This window comes from Oryx dammah, unplaced genomic scaffold (assembly GCF_014754425.2).
Source record: "Oryx dammah isolate SB20612 unplaced genomic scaffold, SCBI_Odam_1.1 HiC_scaffold_8, whole genome shotgun sequence".
NCBI classification, from domain to species: Eukaryota; Metazoa; Chordata; class Mammalia; order Artiodactyla; family Bovidae; genus Oryx; species Oryx dammah.
Window position 1 is genome coordinate 38,833,810 of NW_024070192.1, and position 17,240 is coordinate 38,851,049.

A 17,240-nucleotide genomic window follows, 5' to 3' on the forward strand; every position below is an offset into this window, starting at 1 on the left:
TTCTGACAGTGATGAGGTAGTTTAGGGTCTTGTGGATCCGAGTATGATTTGGGTAAAAATCAAAAGAATATGATTTTTTCCCCCTTGTTTCCCTAACTCAAGTGTAGGTAGCTCCAATATAGTTAAGTTTTTAGTTTTGCCAGATGCTGAACAAATATCTTAAACCTAGTAGAATTTCCATCTGCAGAAAGTTGCTTCCTTGCCTATCAGTATGAACACTTGGACGTGTAATTCTTGTTTTACTTTTAATGACAGTTTTTTTCTTCTTCTTCCTTTTTATTCTTCCACCTTTTCCTCCCCAACACTCTCTCCAACATGGCAGAAAACATGAAGGAGCCCAGGCAGCGAAAAGATAACAGGCGCCCAGATCTGGAAATCTATAAGCCTGGTCTTTCCCGACTAAGAAACAGACCTAAAATCAAGGAACCCTCTGGGAGTGACGAATTGAAGAATGAAGTTGTTAATGACAGAGATTCTTCTGCTGTTGGAAATTGTACCCAGCTCATTAAAGATGTCTGCAAAGACAACCCACAGCAAAATGGTCCTGTAGACTCAGAAAATATTCGGGCACAGGAGTCCTTTCCTGGGACTGTTGGACAAGAGGATCGAAGCCTAAGGATTATTAAGAGGACAAAGAAACCAGACATGCAGATCTATCAGCCGGGAAGGCGTTTGCAGACTGTTACCAAAGAAGCCACCAGCCGGCTGGAAGAGGAAGAAATTCTCAACCAGGTAGAGCAACTGAGGGTAGAGGAAGATGAGTGTAGGGGAAATGTGAAAGAGGAGGTGGTGAGCAAGCCAGACAGACAGGAGGCTGAACAGAGCCTAAGTGGTGACAGAGTAAGGGCTGCAAGGGGAGAAAAAGGAAGGAGGGTGGAAAAGGGGGAGGGAGTGAAGAAGGCGATCGAAGACTCGGCTCCGGGGAAGCTGGGTTCTGCCAAGCGTTACTCCCGCTCAGACAAACGCAGGAACCGCTACCGCACTTGCAGCACCAGCTCGGCCGGGAGCAACAACAGCGCCGAGGGGGCTGGCCTGACTGACAGTGGAAGTCGCCGCCGCCGCCAAGATCGGACCAAGGAGAGGCCTCGACTGAAGAAGCAGGTGTCTATGTCCTCAACCGACTCCTTGGATGAGGACAGAATCGATGAGCCCGATGGACCACGGAGGAACTCAGAGAGGAAGAAACATTCAGAAAGAAGCTGGTCTGGCCGAGGGGAGGGAGAGCAGAAAAGCAATGGTAAAGAAAATCGAGGTACTCTTCGAGTGACTTTCGATGCAGAAACCATGAACAAAGATTCCCCAGTGGTGAGGTCTGCCAGGGAAGAGGTGGATAGGTTAAAGCCAGACAAAGGCTTGAGCAGTGGGGGCAAAGGCTCTGAGAAGCAGGAGTCCAAAAACCTGAGACAGGAGCTTCGGGGTCGCGGCCGGGGCATTCTCATTCTCCCTGCCCACACCACCCTGTCGGTCAGTTCAGCCGGTTCTCCAGAGTCGACGCCTTTGGGACCTCGGCTTTTATTTGGAACTGGTAACAAGGGAACTCGGAGTTGGGGCCGGGGAGGCACCACTCGACGATTGTGGGACCCAAACAATCCTGAACAGAAACCCGCTCTAAGGAGCCAGACGCCGCAGCTACATTTCCTGGACACTGATGATGAAGTCAGCCCTACCTCTTGGGGTGACTCACGCCAGGCCCAAGCCTCTTACTATAAGTTTCAGAACTCCGACAACCCCTATTATTACCCCCGGGCACCAGGCCCTGCCTCCCAGTATCCTTACACAGGCTATAGCCCTCTGCAGTACCCAGTGGGCCCTACAAACGGTGTGTACCCAGCGCCTTACTACCCGGGCTTCCCAGCTCCATCGGGACAGTATGTGTGCAGCCCTCTCCCTGCCAGCACCATGAGTCCTGAGGAGGTGGAACAGCACGTGAGGAACATGCAGCAACAGGAGCTGCACCGGCTCCTCCGGGTGGCTGACAACCAAGAACTGCAGCTCAGCAACCTGCTCTCCAGGGACCGCATCAGTCCTGAGGGCCTGGAGAAGATGGCTCAGCTCAGGTAGGGGGGGGAGGGTCCCATCCTGGCTAAAGGGGAGTAGGAATAAGCTGAGGGTGTACAGGGCCCCGAAGATGAGGAAGGGAGAAGCCTTCCAGATAAACTCCCGGGTATTACCTCCCTTTCACATTAATTTTTATAAGGGAAGGGAAGTTAGAAAAAGAACAGAGCAGAAAAAATTTGTTTCTAGTCCTAGAAATGATTGTGCTTCCCACTTTTTAAGAAGAAAAAAGATCTTTTAAGAGAGCATGGACTCTGGATATGGAAAAGGAAAGACTTTCTAAAGTGCCAAGAAATAAACAGCATGTACCCTATTAACTTTGGCTTTTAAATTCAGGTAGAGGTATATGGGGAAGAACTACTTTCCTAGACAACTTGTCTACAGAATGACATTCTGCTGTGCAGAATGGAAGCTAGAGTGAGAGCTATACCTGGTGGCATTTTGGATTTCCTGCTAAGGAAGGTGTGTGATTTGTAGGAACCTCAGGTCTTGGGTCTAGCCTTTCCTGTGGTATATTTGGAGCTAGAAGTTGCATGTATTTTATTCCAGAGCTGAACTGCTGCAGCTATATGAGCGCTGTATTCTATTAGATATTGAGTTCTCTGATAATCAGAATGTGGATCAGATCCTGTGGAAGAATGCTTTCTATCAGGTGATTGAGAAGTTCAGGCAGCTTCTCAAGGATCCGAATGTTGAGAACCCAGAACAGATTCGGAACAGACTTTTGGAGCTCTTGGATGAGGTAAACCATCATCTTTATGCCCTCAGGAAAAAGGCTTCAGCATCCTTTAGTTGTGTTGAGTTTTTACCACCCAAAATACTATGTTTTATAATAGAACTTTGACCACAAACTTTATGCTCTTTTCTTGAGTTTAGGCCTACCCTACCTCTGTTGCTTCCTTGACACTATAACTTAACTGACAGGTGGAGTTAGTTTTGAGCTTGGAAGCTTTCTGAATGTCTTACCTGGAGTGTGTGTTCATGTGTATGTGTGTTTTTGACTGCACCTTACAGCGTGTGGGATCTTAGTTCCCTGACCAGGGATCAAACCCATGCCCCCTGCAGTGGAAGCTCAGTCTTAACCACTGGACTGCCAGGCAGATCCTGTGTGTGTTTTCATGTCTTTAAAACCATAGAACGGCTTATGCTATCAATTTGTCTTGGGTTTAGTTGGTGGCCACTAAATACTGCACATACCTCCCTTAACATCTGCTGGCTGAACAATAGCAGAACTGTGAAAGGGTTACTTGCCCCAGTTTCTGGGTAGAATGAATCAGAACAGGCTGATTTGGCTGATTTTTATTTTTTCTCTTTATAGGGTAGTGACTTCTTTGATAGTTTGCTTCAGAAGCTGCAGGTCACTTACAAGTTCAAACTGGAGGACTACATGGACGGTCTTGCCATTCGCAGCAAGCCATTACGAAAGACAGTAAGCCAGCTTCTTTATCTTAAATTTATTCATTCACTTAGCATTTATTTAGTGTTAGTTCATTGGAAGGAGTGATGCTGAGGCTGAAACTCCAATACTTTGGCCACCTCATGCGAAGAGTTGACTTATTGGAAAAGACTCTGATGCTGGGAGGGATTGGGGGCAGGAGGAGAAGGGGATGACAGAGGATGAGGTGGCTGGATGGCATCACCAACTCGATGAGTGTGAGTTTGAGTGAACTCCAGGAGTTCACACCAACTCGATGCGTGTGAGTTTGGGTGAACTCCAGGAGTTGGTGATGGACAGGGAGGCCTGGCGTGCTGCGATTCATGGGGTCACAAAGAGTCAGACATGACTGAGTGACTGAACTGAATGTGCTTGGCACTGTGCTGGGTGTTGATACAAGAATGAAAGGTATAGCCCTGTGGGGGAACAGACAAGTTAAAGCAACAGTTGTAATGTAACATCATAAATACTGTAGTAGTGGTATGTATATAGTGTAGAGGGCATTGGGTCTGCTATAGACTGAAGGGGGGTCAAAGAAGGTTTCTTAGCGACTGTCAGGTTGAGTTTTGAAACATGACTAGGAGTGGAAGGGGCAGTTTAGAAACAGGGCACAGTGAGAGGACCACACCTTGTTGGGAAAGTAGAAGTCGTCAGCATGCTGATGTCTGTAATGTGGATTGGGCTGTTGGAGGAGGTAAAGTTAATGAAGTAGGAAGGGATGGATCATAAACTCTTACGTGTCATGCTGAAGATTTTGGATTTTTTTCCTGAAAGGAGTGAGGAGCTATTGATTGATTTTTAGCAAATGGATGGCATAGATATATTCTTGGGAATCACTCAGCAATTAGATGAGTTTGGGCAAGAGTGGAGGTAGGAGACGGGTGTGGGCGTGAACTGAGGTAGAGGAAGTGCAGGTGAAGAGGAGACAGATTGGAAGACTGTAGGGAGCAGCATTGAATTGCCGGCTGGTTCAGTGTGAATGTCGAGATTGGAGGCGTGAGGAGGAGTCCAGATCCTCCCCACATTTTGTGCCCTAGAAGAGAGGCTGGGAAGGAGGAAGTTAGTTCTGTTTTGAATCAGCTTGAGTAGAGGAGCTGGAAATGAATAAATGAATGTTTTAGTGTGTCTGGAGCTCTGAAAGAGCTGGAGTGGTTATAGAGATTCAGAAGTTGTCAATGACTTTCCTTGTGGCTTAGACGGTAAAGTGTCTGTCTACAATGTGGGGGACCTGGGTTCGATCCCTGGGTCGGGAAGATCCCCTGGAGAAGGAAATGGCAATCCACTCCAGTACTATTGCTTGGAAAATCCCATGGACAGAGGAGCGTGGTAGGCTACAGTCCGTGGGGTCGCAAAGAGTCGGACACGACTGAGCGACTTCACACACACACCACCTATAAAGTTGGGAAACTAGGAGAGCCAGCCTGAGAGCAGGGAGTCAGATTTTAGGGTGGTGGTGGGTAAAATGGTCAAGCGCTATAAAAACCCCCACATGTTACAGTTGCTGAAAAGTGTCGGTTGGGTTGGATGACCTTATCAGGAGTTATGTTACTTGGAGAGGATGGAAACCAGATGGAAGTGAATGAGAAGTAGGGTAGCAGATATAATGAGAGGGTACCCTAGGCTGTTCTTGTAAGAAGGCTGTGAAGGCAAGGAGGGAAGGGAAGTTAGTAGTTAAAAGACATAGTGCCAAGAGAAGTTTGCTTTTAAGCTTGGAGAGACTTTAGCGTAATTACATGTTGAGAGGAAAGGGCCAAGGGAGAGTAAGAGGTCAATTCATTAGAGAAACGAGTGTGATTCATGGAGCAGAGGCTTCCTCTTGCCTTTCTGCTCTTTCTGATCAGTTGCCATGCAGAAGCTGTATTACTAATTATCAAGTACTTGTTGAGTCCCTCCTACGCACCAGGTGCCATTCTAGGCACACATCATTCAGCCTGGAACAGGAACGCTGTGGTCCCAGTTTGATTTAGGGATGATTAGGGATGAGTACAAGTGTTGATTAGGGATGAGTACAACAGGTGTTGGATTAGTAACTGCAGGTGTAGTGATTTCTGCAAAGGATGTTGTGGGGGTGTGGTTTAGGTATAAAGGGGCCTAGCGGATCATAGAAGCCTGAGGAAGTCATGGTTAAGCTAAGGCTGAAGACCCAAGATGTTAGCCATGTGAAGTGTTAGTTGCTTAGTCTTGTCCAATTCTTTGCAACCCCATGGACTGTAGCCCACCAGGCTCCTCTGCCCATGGAATTCTCCAGGCAAGAATGCTCAAGTGGGTAGCCATTCCCTTCTCCAAGGGATCTTCCCAACCCAGGGATCAAACCCCATGTCTCCTGCATTGGCAGGCTGATTCTTTACTGCTGAGCCACCAGCGAAGCTCCTAACAGTATGTAGTAACAGCATATACATGTTATGAAGTGATGTTCCTTAAGAAGGTTTTTTGGTTGAGCTCATGTCTTAGGGTAGTTAAAGTTTTACTCTTGTCTTCTCTTTGAGGGACAGATGCCAGGCCCATCAGTGAGAAAACATACATGTAGTATTCCCAGTCCTCGATGTTGTGGGTGTTTGGAAAAGGGTAACTTACTGTTTTAGGGAATTATTGTTGTCCTGCAAAGGAGATGGAGTGCAGTAACACAATACAGTTATTTTAATAGTTTGAGGAGAGAAAGATGATGGAAGGATGGAAAGGAAAGAACAAACAACAGTTTTAATACTCTGTTTATATATCACTGTGCATGGCTTGTGGAATCATAGTTCCCCAACCAGGGATCATACCCAGGCCCATAGCAGTGAATGTGCTAAGTCTTAATCACTGGACTGCCAGGGAAATCCCTGTATATCACTTCATAATTCCTAAAGTATTCTTACACATTTTCTCTCCAGTTTCCCTGTGAGATAGGCATTTTTATATTCCAATGGAGAAGCTGAGTCCCAGAGACTTGGTTGAGGTTACCCAGCTACTACAAAGACAGGCAGAATGTTTTTTCCATTTGACTGGACTTTGTTGAGGATTGCTGGTCCCTTATTAATGTTGCTCTGTGATTTTGACCCTCTCCCTGTCCTTTGGGGTTGAAGTTAGAGTTTCTTGGGTAGATGCTGCTAACTGGTCGTTTCTCCTGAAGGTAAAATATGCCTTGATCAGTGCCCAGCGATGTATGATTTGCCAAGGAGATATTGCCAGGTATCGGGAGCAAGCCAACGACACGGCAAATTATGGGAAGGCACGCAGGTACTGTTGCCTCTTCGTTACTCTTCTCCCCTGTGTGGCTTTAACCTAGGCCCTGTTAAGAGCAGTGGCCCACCTGAACTGCGTCCTGTATATACGTCCTGCAGGTGCTCCCGTAGGCCTCATGCTCTACTACTCGATGGTTACAGCTTAAGTAGTAAGGGCTATCAGGTGATAAATTGGGAAGGTGTTAATATAGAAACATTTTTTAAAAATTGTTTTTCTGTTCTAGTTGGTACCTGAAGGCCCAGCATATTGCTCCGAAGAATGGGCGCCCTTATAACCAGTTGGCTCTGCTGGCTGTGTATACGGTAAGAAATTTTGGATGGGGAAGTATTTTGCAGGCATTATGTAAGATATATGGATATTGATAGCTCAGCTCCTGAAACTAGAACTCATCTGAACACCCAACCCAAAGTGTACTCCCTTCTGTCTGCCATCCTCAAACTCCTTTTGTTAACTGTTGCTTTCAGAGGTAAGTTGTGAGGGACTTTTCACTTCAGTTGAATCCACTTTCACTACACTTAAGTTCCCAGGGGAATGCTTATGCGGCAGTCAAACATTACTCTTTTGTTTTTGACCAAGGTTTCTGCTCTGAATCTTGTCTTGTTTCCCTTCCCTGGGTTGAACTAGGTTACTCATCTCTAGAAGGAAAGGAAGGCTCCCTGTATCTCCCGCTAGCCCTAAGTACATCCTTCCTTCCTTTCCCCAGATCATCCCCTTATTCATCTGAGCTTTTCACCTTAGAAATCTTTAGCAGAAACACAGTAAATGCCAAATCGTACCTCTCTGATCTTGCTGAACTCCTCTAAATGTGGCTCTCTCAGTGAGCCTTGGGATCTGACGGAGCCCCTAGAAAGGAAACTGATTTCAAGGGGGAGGGGCCAGTTGTAGGTACCGAAGGTTTAAATATAAGAAGCAGTTAACGTGTTCATTGGCAGGGAGAGTTTTCTTAATGCTATAAAATTCATTGCCCACATAAACAGTGTTTGAATTGATATTTTTATCCTTTATTCCACAAAAATAAAAAATTCCTAACATTTTAATTATGGATTGACATTGTTAATAAGGAATGTGGTTTAAGGAAACACTTCTTGTGGAATCTATGAATTTCTCTCTCTGCTTTCTACCTCTGTCCTATTCTCTTTTTCATATGTGTTGAGATTTTTTTTTGCCCCTCTTTGTGGCTTTTTCTCTCCCCTTTAGTCTTATTTGTTAACTAGAAAATATATTTTAAAAATTTCCCCTCAATGGCTTTTAAAAAAATTGTGATAAAATTCATGTAAGAAAATTGACCATTAATTATGGTCTGTACCTAGGAGTGAGATTGCTGGTCAAATGGTAATTCTATGTTTCACTTTTTGAGAATCTGCCAAGCTATTTTTTATAGTGATTGCAGCATTTTACATTTCTACCAGCAGTGTAGGAGAGTTCCAGTTTCTTCATGTTCTTGCTGACATTTATTACTTTTCATTGCTTTGAATATGACCAACCTAGTGGGTATGAAGTGATATCTCATTGTGGTTCCTTCCTCCCTACCTGGGGACTTTTTTTTTCTTCTTCTTTACTATATTTTAAAATTTTTTTGGTCAGTTTTAGGTTTACAGAAAAATTGAACAGAAAGTACAGAGAGTTCCTGTCTACTTCTTCAATTCTCAGTTTTCCCTATTAATAACATCTTTCATTAGTATAGTACATTAGTTATAGTTAATGAGCCAGTACAGGTACATTTATTAATACTAAAGTCTGCAGCTTACACTTGGGTTCACTTTTATTATCTTTAAACAAATGTATAGTGACATGTGTCCACCATTACAGGATCACAGAATGTTTTCACTGCCCTAAAAATAATACCCTGTGCTCTGCGGTTCACCTCTTTATCCCTCTGCCCTCCCCCAAGCCTCTGTCAGTCACTGATATTTTTAACTGTCTCTCTAGTTTTGACTTTTCCAGAATGTCATATAGTTGGAACCCTACTGTGTGTAGCCTTTTCATGTTGCCTTCTTTCATTTAGCACTTAGAGGGATTTTTGTGACTTGATAGCTCTTTTTGTTTATTGATGAGTAGTATTCCAGTGTATCGATGTACCACAGTTTATCCATTCCCCTGTTGAAGGACATCTTGGCTATTTCCAGGTTTTGACTATCAAATGCTAGAAGCATTTGTGTGTACCTTTTTTTGTGGACATAAGTTCTCAACTCATTTGGATAGCTACTTAGGAGTGTGATTGCTGGGTTGTGTGGTTAGGGTATATATAGTTTTGGAAGAACCTGTCAAACTGTCTTCCAAAGTGGCTGTAACATTTGGCATTCCCACCTATTGCTGTGGATCCTTTTAAGCATTTGGTCTTGTCAGCGTTCTGGATTTTGCTTTCTAATAGGTCTGCAGAATCCTATTTGCGTTAGGCTTTGTTTTAACTTGCAGTTCCCTCATGACAGATGATGTACAGCATCTTTTCATATGCTTATTTGCCTTCTGTGTATTTTTGGTGAGATGTCTGTTTAGATCTTTTGCCCATTCTTAAATTGGATTGTTTTCTTATTGTTGTTTTTTTTTTTTTTTTGGCTGTGCTGAGTCTTAGTTGTGGCATGCAGAGTCTTCAATCTTCCTTGAGGCATTCAGAATATTTTAGTTGTGGCCTGTGGGATCTAGTTCCCTGGCCAGGAATCGAACCTAAGCTTCCCTGCATTGGAAGCTTGCCATCTTAGCCACTGGACCACCAGGGAAGTCCCTATTGTTGAGTTTTTAGAGCTCACATATTTTGGATACCAGTCCTTTATCAGATACGTGTTTTACAAATATTTTCTCTCAATCTGTAGTTTTTATTTTCTTAGTGTTTTTCACAGAGCAGAAGTTTTTAAAAATCAATGAAATCTAAGAACTTCATCAACTTTTTTTTATGGATTGTGCTTTTTGTGTTGTATCTGAGAAGGCACGGCTAAACACATTACCTAGATTTTCTTCTCTGTCGTCTCCTAGGAGTTGTAGAGTTTTACATTTTGCATGTAAGTCTGTAGTCCATTTAGAGTTAATTTCTGTGAAAGGTGTAATGTCTGTGTATAGATTCATTGGTTTGCATGTGGGTGTCCAGTTTTCGACACCATTTGCTGAAAAGACTCTGCTTTCTCCTTTAAACTGCCTTTGCTCCTTTGTCAGAAATCAACTGACTGTATTTGTGAAGGTGTGTTTCTGGGTTCTCTGTTCCGTTTCATTGATCTACTTGTTTATTCTCTGGCCAGTACCACACTATCTTGATTACTATGTGTGTGTGTGTATGTTAGTTGCTTAGTTGTGTCCGACTCTTTGCAACCCCACAGACTGTGTAGCCCACCAGGCTCCTCTGTTCATGGGATTCTCCAGGCAAGAACACTGGAGTGGGTTGCCATTTCCTTCTCCAAAAGGAGCTACAGAAAGAAAGAAAGTGAAGTCACCCAGTCGTGTCCGACTCTTTGAGACCCCATGGACTGCAGCCTACCAGGCTCCTCCGTCCATGGAATTTTCCAGGCAAGAGTACTGGAGTAGGTTGCCATTGCTAGCTTTATAGCAAATCTGGAAGTTGGGTAGTATCAGTATTGTGTAGGCTATCCTGGATGTTTCTTTTTTTTTTTTTTTTGCCTTTTCACGTAAACTTTACAATCAGTTTGTGTGAAGTGGTAGCTCACTTTTGATTTGCACTTCCCTAATGTTCAATGATTTTAGCATCTTTTCATATGCTTATTAGTCTGTTCAAGTCCTTTACCCATTTTTTTAAAATCAAGAAAATTAAAAAAAATTCTTTTAACTTATTTAGTTTTTAATTGAAGGATAGTTGGTTTACAGAGTTTTGTTTACTATCAAACCTGAGCAAAAAATTTTTTCAACTGTAATTACAGAAAGCAAGATTTGCCATCTTTAAAAGCGTAATGTTTCAGTAGTGTTGAGTACATTCACGCTGTTGTGCAGTTAATCTCCAGAACTCTTTTCATCTTACAGAACTGAAACTCTCTACCCATTAAACAGCAACTCTCTGTTCTCCCCTCCCTCTGGCCATTGGTAACCACCTTTCTTCTTTCTGCCTCTGTGAATTTGTGTACTCTCAGTTCAGTTCAGTCGCTCAGTCGTGTCTGACTCTTTGTGACCCCATGAGTCGCAGCACGCCAGGCCTCCCTGTCCATCACCATCTCCCGGAGTTCACTCAGACTCACGTCCATCGAGTCCGTGATGCCATCCAGCCATCTCATCCTTGTGTACTCTAGTTACTGAATATACATGGAATCAAGAAGTATCTGTCTTTTTGTGACCGGCTTATTTCACTTAGCATTAAATCCTCAAGGTTCGTCCATGTTACAGCTCATGTCAGTTTTCTCCTTAAGGCAGAGTAATATTCAGTTGTGTATATACCATATTTTGTTTTTCATTTCATTTCTTAGTGGACATGTCTACCTTTGACCATTGTGAATAATACCACTATGAATATGAGTGTACAAATACCTCCTCAAGACCCTGCTTTCGATTCTTTGGGGCATATACTCAGAAGTGGAGATGTTGGATCATGTGGTAATCTGGCAATAGCATTTTCAGTTTTCTGAAGAATCACCATACCAACAGCTGTACCATTTTACAGTCCCACAAGGATTCCAGTTTATCTCCGTCCTTGCTAAAGCACACTACTTTTTGTTGGGTGTGTGTGTGTTTGAATAGTAGCCAACCTAATAACCTTCAAAGCTGTATGGCATTGTGGTTTTGACTTGCGTTTCCCTAATGCGTACTGGTTTTTTTATGTTCTTGTTGGCCATCTGTGTATCTTCTTTGGAGAAAAGCATATTCAAATCCTTTGCGTATTTTTAAACTGAGTTGTCTCTCTTATTGTTGAGATGTAGCAGTTCTTTATGTAGTCTGACCTTAATCAGATAGGTGATTTATAAATATTTTCTCACATTTTATGGGTTGTCTTCTCACTCTCTTGATAGTGGCCTTTCAACAAAGTTTTTAATTTTTATAAAGTGTGGTTTATCTATTTTTACTTTTGTTGCTTGTTTTTTGATGTCATAGCTAAGAAACGCTTAACCAAATTAAAAGTTAAGGTTTCTTATTTATTTATTTAGATGAAAATACAGAAATCTTCTTTTCTTTAATAGTTTTAATTCCTCTGTTTAGGTCACTGATCCATTTTTGGTTAATTTATGGTGTGAAGTAAGGGTCTAATTTATTCTTTTGCATGTGGCTGTCTAATTCCCCTAGCATCATTTGTTGAGATTATTCTTTCCCCATTAAATAGTCTTAGTATTTTTAAAAGTCAGTTGATATATGATAAATTTACTTCTGGACTCTCAGTTCTCTCTCCTGTGCGAGTACTATGTTGTTTTAATTACTGCAGCTTTGTGGTAAGTTTTTAGATTGGGGTATGTGAGTCTTCCAACTTTGTTCTTTTTCAACATTGGTTGGTTGTCTGGGATTTTTTGGAATGCCGTATAGATTTTAGGATCGACTTTTTCTTTTCTGCCAAAAGAGTCAACTGTGATTTTGATAAGGATTGTATTGACTCTTTAGAGGGCTTTGAGCTCTGTTTATATCCTAACAGTACTAAGTCTTTTCTTGCGAAAACACAGGATATTTTCCGTTTATTTAGGTCTTCTTTGATTTCTTTCAGAAATATTTGTCATTTTCAGTTTAAAAGTTTTGCATTTCCTTGGTTAAATTTATTCCTAAGGTATAAATAAGGCGTGTTGTTATTTTTGATGCTATTATGAATTATTTCCTAATTTCTTTTCCAGATTGTTCATTACTAATATATATAAATACAACTGATTTTTGAGTATTAATCTTGTGTCTTCCCTCAGTGGTTTGTTGCCACACAAATTAAATTGCTATGTGTTTTTTCATGGACCTCTGACCTAAGTTAGTACTCTTTGCAGATTCTTTTCTTATGTCCCTATTTTTCTTTCTCTGTCTTAACGCAATTAATTGTCTTTTAATATCACTTTCTCAACTTTTCTATAACTTTTCCTTCAGTGGATCCCAAGTATTTGCTGAGGACATGCTGTGCAGTGTTTTGCTAGGTAATTTGATATGATTTCTGTCCTGAAAAAAAAAAAACATTGAGAAGACAAGTGTGTACAGACAACAATACAAATTTCACTTGATAGGATATGATGCAGTTGATTGTTGGAGACATAATTTTCTATGTCACTAAGAAAGAAAAATGTGAGCTAAAGTAAGATGATGGTAGATATTGATTGTGAGTTGTGTCTTGACTTCAGAGATGTTAAAATATGAAAAAAATCATTGTCGGACTGATCAATTACTGTAAAATCAAGGGAGTGGCATAATTAGAATAACATACAAGATAGCTTCCATTTAACTGACTGAAACCATGTACCAGATATTCCTTTAAATGTGTAATTATGTGAATTTTATTCTTTTCAGGAGCTATATATGTTGGTGAATATCTTCATTTTACAGATAAGGAAATTTTTCTAGGTTGACGTTCTTAGGCTTATACATAATAGGTGGCAGGACCAAATTCACGCTCAGGCAGTTGAGCTCAGAATAAGGTGGGACTTTTTTAAGAGTAAGTAGTTGCGGGGGAGAGAAGGAAGTAGTAGTCTAGGTACATTTTGAGACAGGGAAGGGTAAAGACGTATATGATAGAAAGATAGGAAGGCTTTTGATTTTCTTTCCTTCTAACCCTCTCCCTTTGATTTCCTTATTAATGGGTTGTACAGTTGGACTTGAAGTGTTTATTTGCTGAATGCATTGAGTAATAGTTTCCTTTTCTCAGTAGAGTCAGTAGTGCAAACATGAACTTAGAAGCCAGGGAGGCCTTGGTTCAAATACTAGCTTATCAGAGATTTGGCTTTGAGACCTTATTGACCAAGTTACATAATAATCTTCCGGAGCTCCTGTCTCTCATCATTAAAATGGGAATAATAATGTCTGCGGGGCAGTTTCCTTGGGTTTCCTTGGGCAGCTTTTCTTATTTCCTTCAGAAACGGAAATACTGTTTCAGTGCTCATCATTTGCCTCACAGTTAGGCTTAATCAGTGATATTGCCATTGTTATTTATAATTTAAATATAATAATAACTAGTACAGGCTGACCATTTTCTTTCTCTAAAGAGAAAATGTAATTGCTTCCCTATTTTGTGAGGCTTTTTACTCTTCTCCCCTGCTTCTGAGTGTGTGGCTTTGAGAGTAGCTCTGCATGTTAGACACGGTCCTGGGTGAGAAGAGGGCTCTGCCGTCAGCACCGTGGCTTCTCCTATGGGTAGCCTTCTCATTTTCTTGTTGGAATTCCTTACAGCTTGGGAGGGATGGTAGGGTTTCCTGGGTTGGCTGACTCAGGCTGGAGTCTGGAAGAGAACTGGTTGACTCAGTGTCTCTGACCTCTTTCTGCAGAGGAGGAAGCTGGATGCTGTCTATTATTATATGCGCAGTTTAGCTGCCAGCAACCCTATCCTGACTGCCAAGGAGAGTCTCATGAGCTTGTTTGAAGAGACAAAACGGAAGGTGAGTAGGGATGCAGGCAAAATCATTTCTTCTAGAAGAATGCATTTCTGTTACTATCTCTGTGTCCTTTAGGAAATGACTAATACTGTCCTCAAGGGGTGCCATTGGTCTGTGCTATAGAGTCATTCTCTGTGCAGAACCAAACTCATCTTTAGGAGAGCACTCCACGGCCCTTGGGTATACGTGTTCCACAGCATCTGGTTTACAAAATAAGTAACTTATGAGACAAAACAGATGATACTTTGTACTCTGGAACTATGGCTAAGTCTTTACTTTTTACAGTTCTTAGCAAACAAGCTCAGGTGAGATGAGCACTTCTCTTTATTGGCTGAATACCAGGAGAGTCTGAGCTTACGTGTTTGTATGTCATACAGGCGGAACAGATGGAAAAGAAGCAACATGAAGAATTGGAGCTGAGCCCTGACCAGTGGCGGAAAGGGAAGAAATCCACTTTCCGGCATGTAGGAGATGACACCACTCGCCTGGAGATCTGGATTCATCCATCCCATCCCCGGTCCTCCCAGGGCACTGAGTCTGGGAAGGATTCTGAGCAGGAGGATGGGCTGGGCAGCCTGAGCCCCAGCGATGTAAGTTCCTGGAAGCGATGTCATGAGCACGACTAGCTGAGTAGGCGTGAGAGTCTGGTGCATGCCGCCACGGAGCACTGCGTAGACATTTCCCATTCATCTCAGCGAATCAGACCACTTCAGGCTCCCTGATGTTCTATACACGTCCTCCACCTACATTTTCTTTATCTTTACTATGCGCTTCCCTCTTTCACCACTGTGTGGCACCACAGAATTTAGTGAAAGTTTTTCTACATGAAGATGAATTTAGGATTAAAAGTTTTTTGCTGCCCTGGGTTCATAGTCATCAGTATGATGCTTTAGGATTCTGGGTGGGATTTTTGAAACTAGGGAGAGGGCACAGTAGTTGGTAAATTGAGAATGGCGGGTTTATCGTGCCCTGAGAGCAAAATGTATACAGTGGATGGCGAGATGAGCTGGGACCAGGTGTTGAAAGGTCATACAATAAGTAGACTTTGGCCTTTTACCCAGAAAGTCATAGGGAGCCATTGAGTGCTTTAAATAGGGAAATGTCAGGTGTGCATTTTAGAAATAGAACTCTGGATGTTTTGTGGAAAGTTTGGAGAAGAGTAAAACTAGAAATATGGAGAAGGCAATGGCACCCCACTCCAGTACTCTTGCCTGGAAAATCCCATGGATGGAGGAGCCTGGTAGGCTGCAGTCCATGGGGTCGCGAAGAGTCGGACATGACTGAGCGACTTCACTTTGACTTTTCACTTTTATGCATTGGAGAAGGAAATGGAAACCCACTCCAGTATTCTTGGCTAGAGAATCCCAGGGATGGGGGAGCCTGGTGGGCTGCCTTCTATGGGGTTGCACAGAGTCGGACACGATTGAAGTGACTTAGAAGCAGCAGCAGCAGCAAAACTAGAAATAAGGAGGGCAGGAGGGTGCAATAGTAATCCAAGTGAGATGTGAGAAGGAACTGAACCAGGAAATGGCTTTGTAGATGAGGAAAAGTGAACAGAGTATATTAATGAGGTTGAATCCAAAGGGCTTAATTGGGCATGGGAGCTGAGGGAAGTAGCATTTAGGTTTCTGACTTGAGAACTGGGTGAACTGGTCCAGTTCTTGAGATAGAGAATAAAGGTGGAATTGGTTTTAGGAAAAATATGATGAGTTTAGTTTTGGACATGTTGGAATTTCTGTAGGACATTGACGTGCAGATACTTAGAGACTAGCAAATATTTGAAACTCGAGAGTGATCTGGGCCAGAGGTGAAGATACTTGAAGGCATCATCTTATAGATGATACTGAAGTCATGAGAGAGAGTTGATTGAGCTACTCGAGGAAGGGACATAATGATAAATAGGTTGAAGACCTATGAAAGAAAGGAGGTAGATGGCAGGGAAATGTCCTTGCAAATGATGAGAAAGGAGTAGGACCCAGAGCACAGGTGAAGAGTATAGTGGAAAAAAGAGATGAGAGCTCCCTCTTGTGCTTGAGGGAAAAGAGGAAGGGATAATTGGGGGTGCAGGTAAGATCGTGAGTATTGTAGGAGGAAGGTGAAGGAGGGCCTTTTCATGTTGTCTATTTCCTCTTTGAAGTTGGAGGCTTGGTTGTCTGCTAAGAATGAGTCAAAGGTGGCGGGATAGGAGGACTCATCCTTCAGGGTTTAATTAAAATTCCCATTTATCTTCCTCTGTCTTTAGTCTTCAGCTCTTTTCTGAATGACTTGGGAAGAAGTCATTGCTTATAAGTGAAACTACCAGCTTCCTGTGTGCCATGGTGTGCATGGGGCCCCAGGACCTGAGGGTGCTTCAGAGGGGTTGCTACTGTGGCACACTTCTAGTTTGGATGTTACCACCTCAGACCGGAAGTCTACTTGAACGGAAGACAAATTGTTCTATGGGATTAGCGTCACTGTGTGTCTTTAAAATGAAAGCAACAATGACAATTTGATAATGTAATTTATGGCATTTTTTAGGGAGTATCCCTCATTAAAGTTATAATTAATGTTTTATAGATCTCTGTCTTCCATTAGGTGTTTTATTTGTTTTTTTAAGTAATATGTTTATAAATTCATATTTTTATTTTTTTAATTAAATTATTATTATTTTTTAATTGTAGTATAGTTGACTTACAATGCCATATTTGTTTCTGGTGTACAGCGGAGTGATTCGGTTATACATTTTATATATATATTCTTTTTCATATTCTTTTCCATTCTGGTTTCTTATAGGATATTTAATACAGTTCCCTGTGTTATACAGTTAGATCTTGTTATTTGTCCATTCTATAACTATTTGAATTTGCTGCCTCTAAACTCTCAATCCATCTGTTCTCTATGTCTGTGAGTTTGTTTCTATTTCATAGTTAAGTTCATTTGTGTCCTATTTTAAATTCCACATAGGTCCATGCATGTTGCTGCAATGACATTATTTCCTTCCTTTTTATGGCTGAGTGCTACACACACACACACACACACACACACACACACACACACACACACACACACAC

The 17,240-nt window shown here is 42.1% G+C and overlaps 1 protein-coding gene across 2 annotated transcripts in view; it reads left to right on the forward strand.

Moving 5' to 3' along the window:
• SMG6 (SMG6 nonsense mediated mRNA decay factor) overlaps positions 1 to 17,240 on the forward strand; it is a 198,714-nt gene that overhangs the window by 2,015 nt on the left and 179,459 nt on the right. For both annotated transcript variants that reach the window (XM_040243774.1, XM_040243775.1), the window contains exons 2-8: positions 323 to 2,057; positions 2,605 to 2,797; positions 3,374 to 3,484; positions 6,603 to 6,709; positions 6,939 to 7,017; positions 14,083 to 14,193; positions 14,568 to 14,780. In XM_040243774.1, the coding sequence (XP_040099708.1) occupies positions 323 to 2,057; positions 2,605 to 2,797; positions 3,374 to 3,484; positions 6,603 to 6,709; positions 6,939 to 7,017; positions 14,083 to 14,193; positions 14,568 to 14,780 (2,549 nt within the window). The remainder of the gene's footprint in view (positions 1 to 322; positions 2,058 to 2,604; positions 2,798 to 3,373; positions 3,485 to 6,602; positions 6,710 to 6,938; positions 7,018 to 14,082; positions 14,194 to 14,567; positions 14,781 to 17,240) is intronic.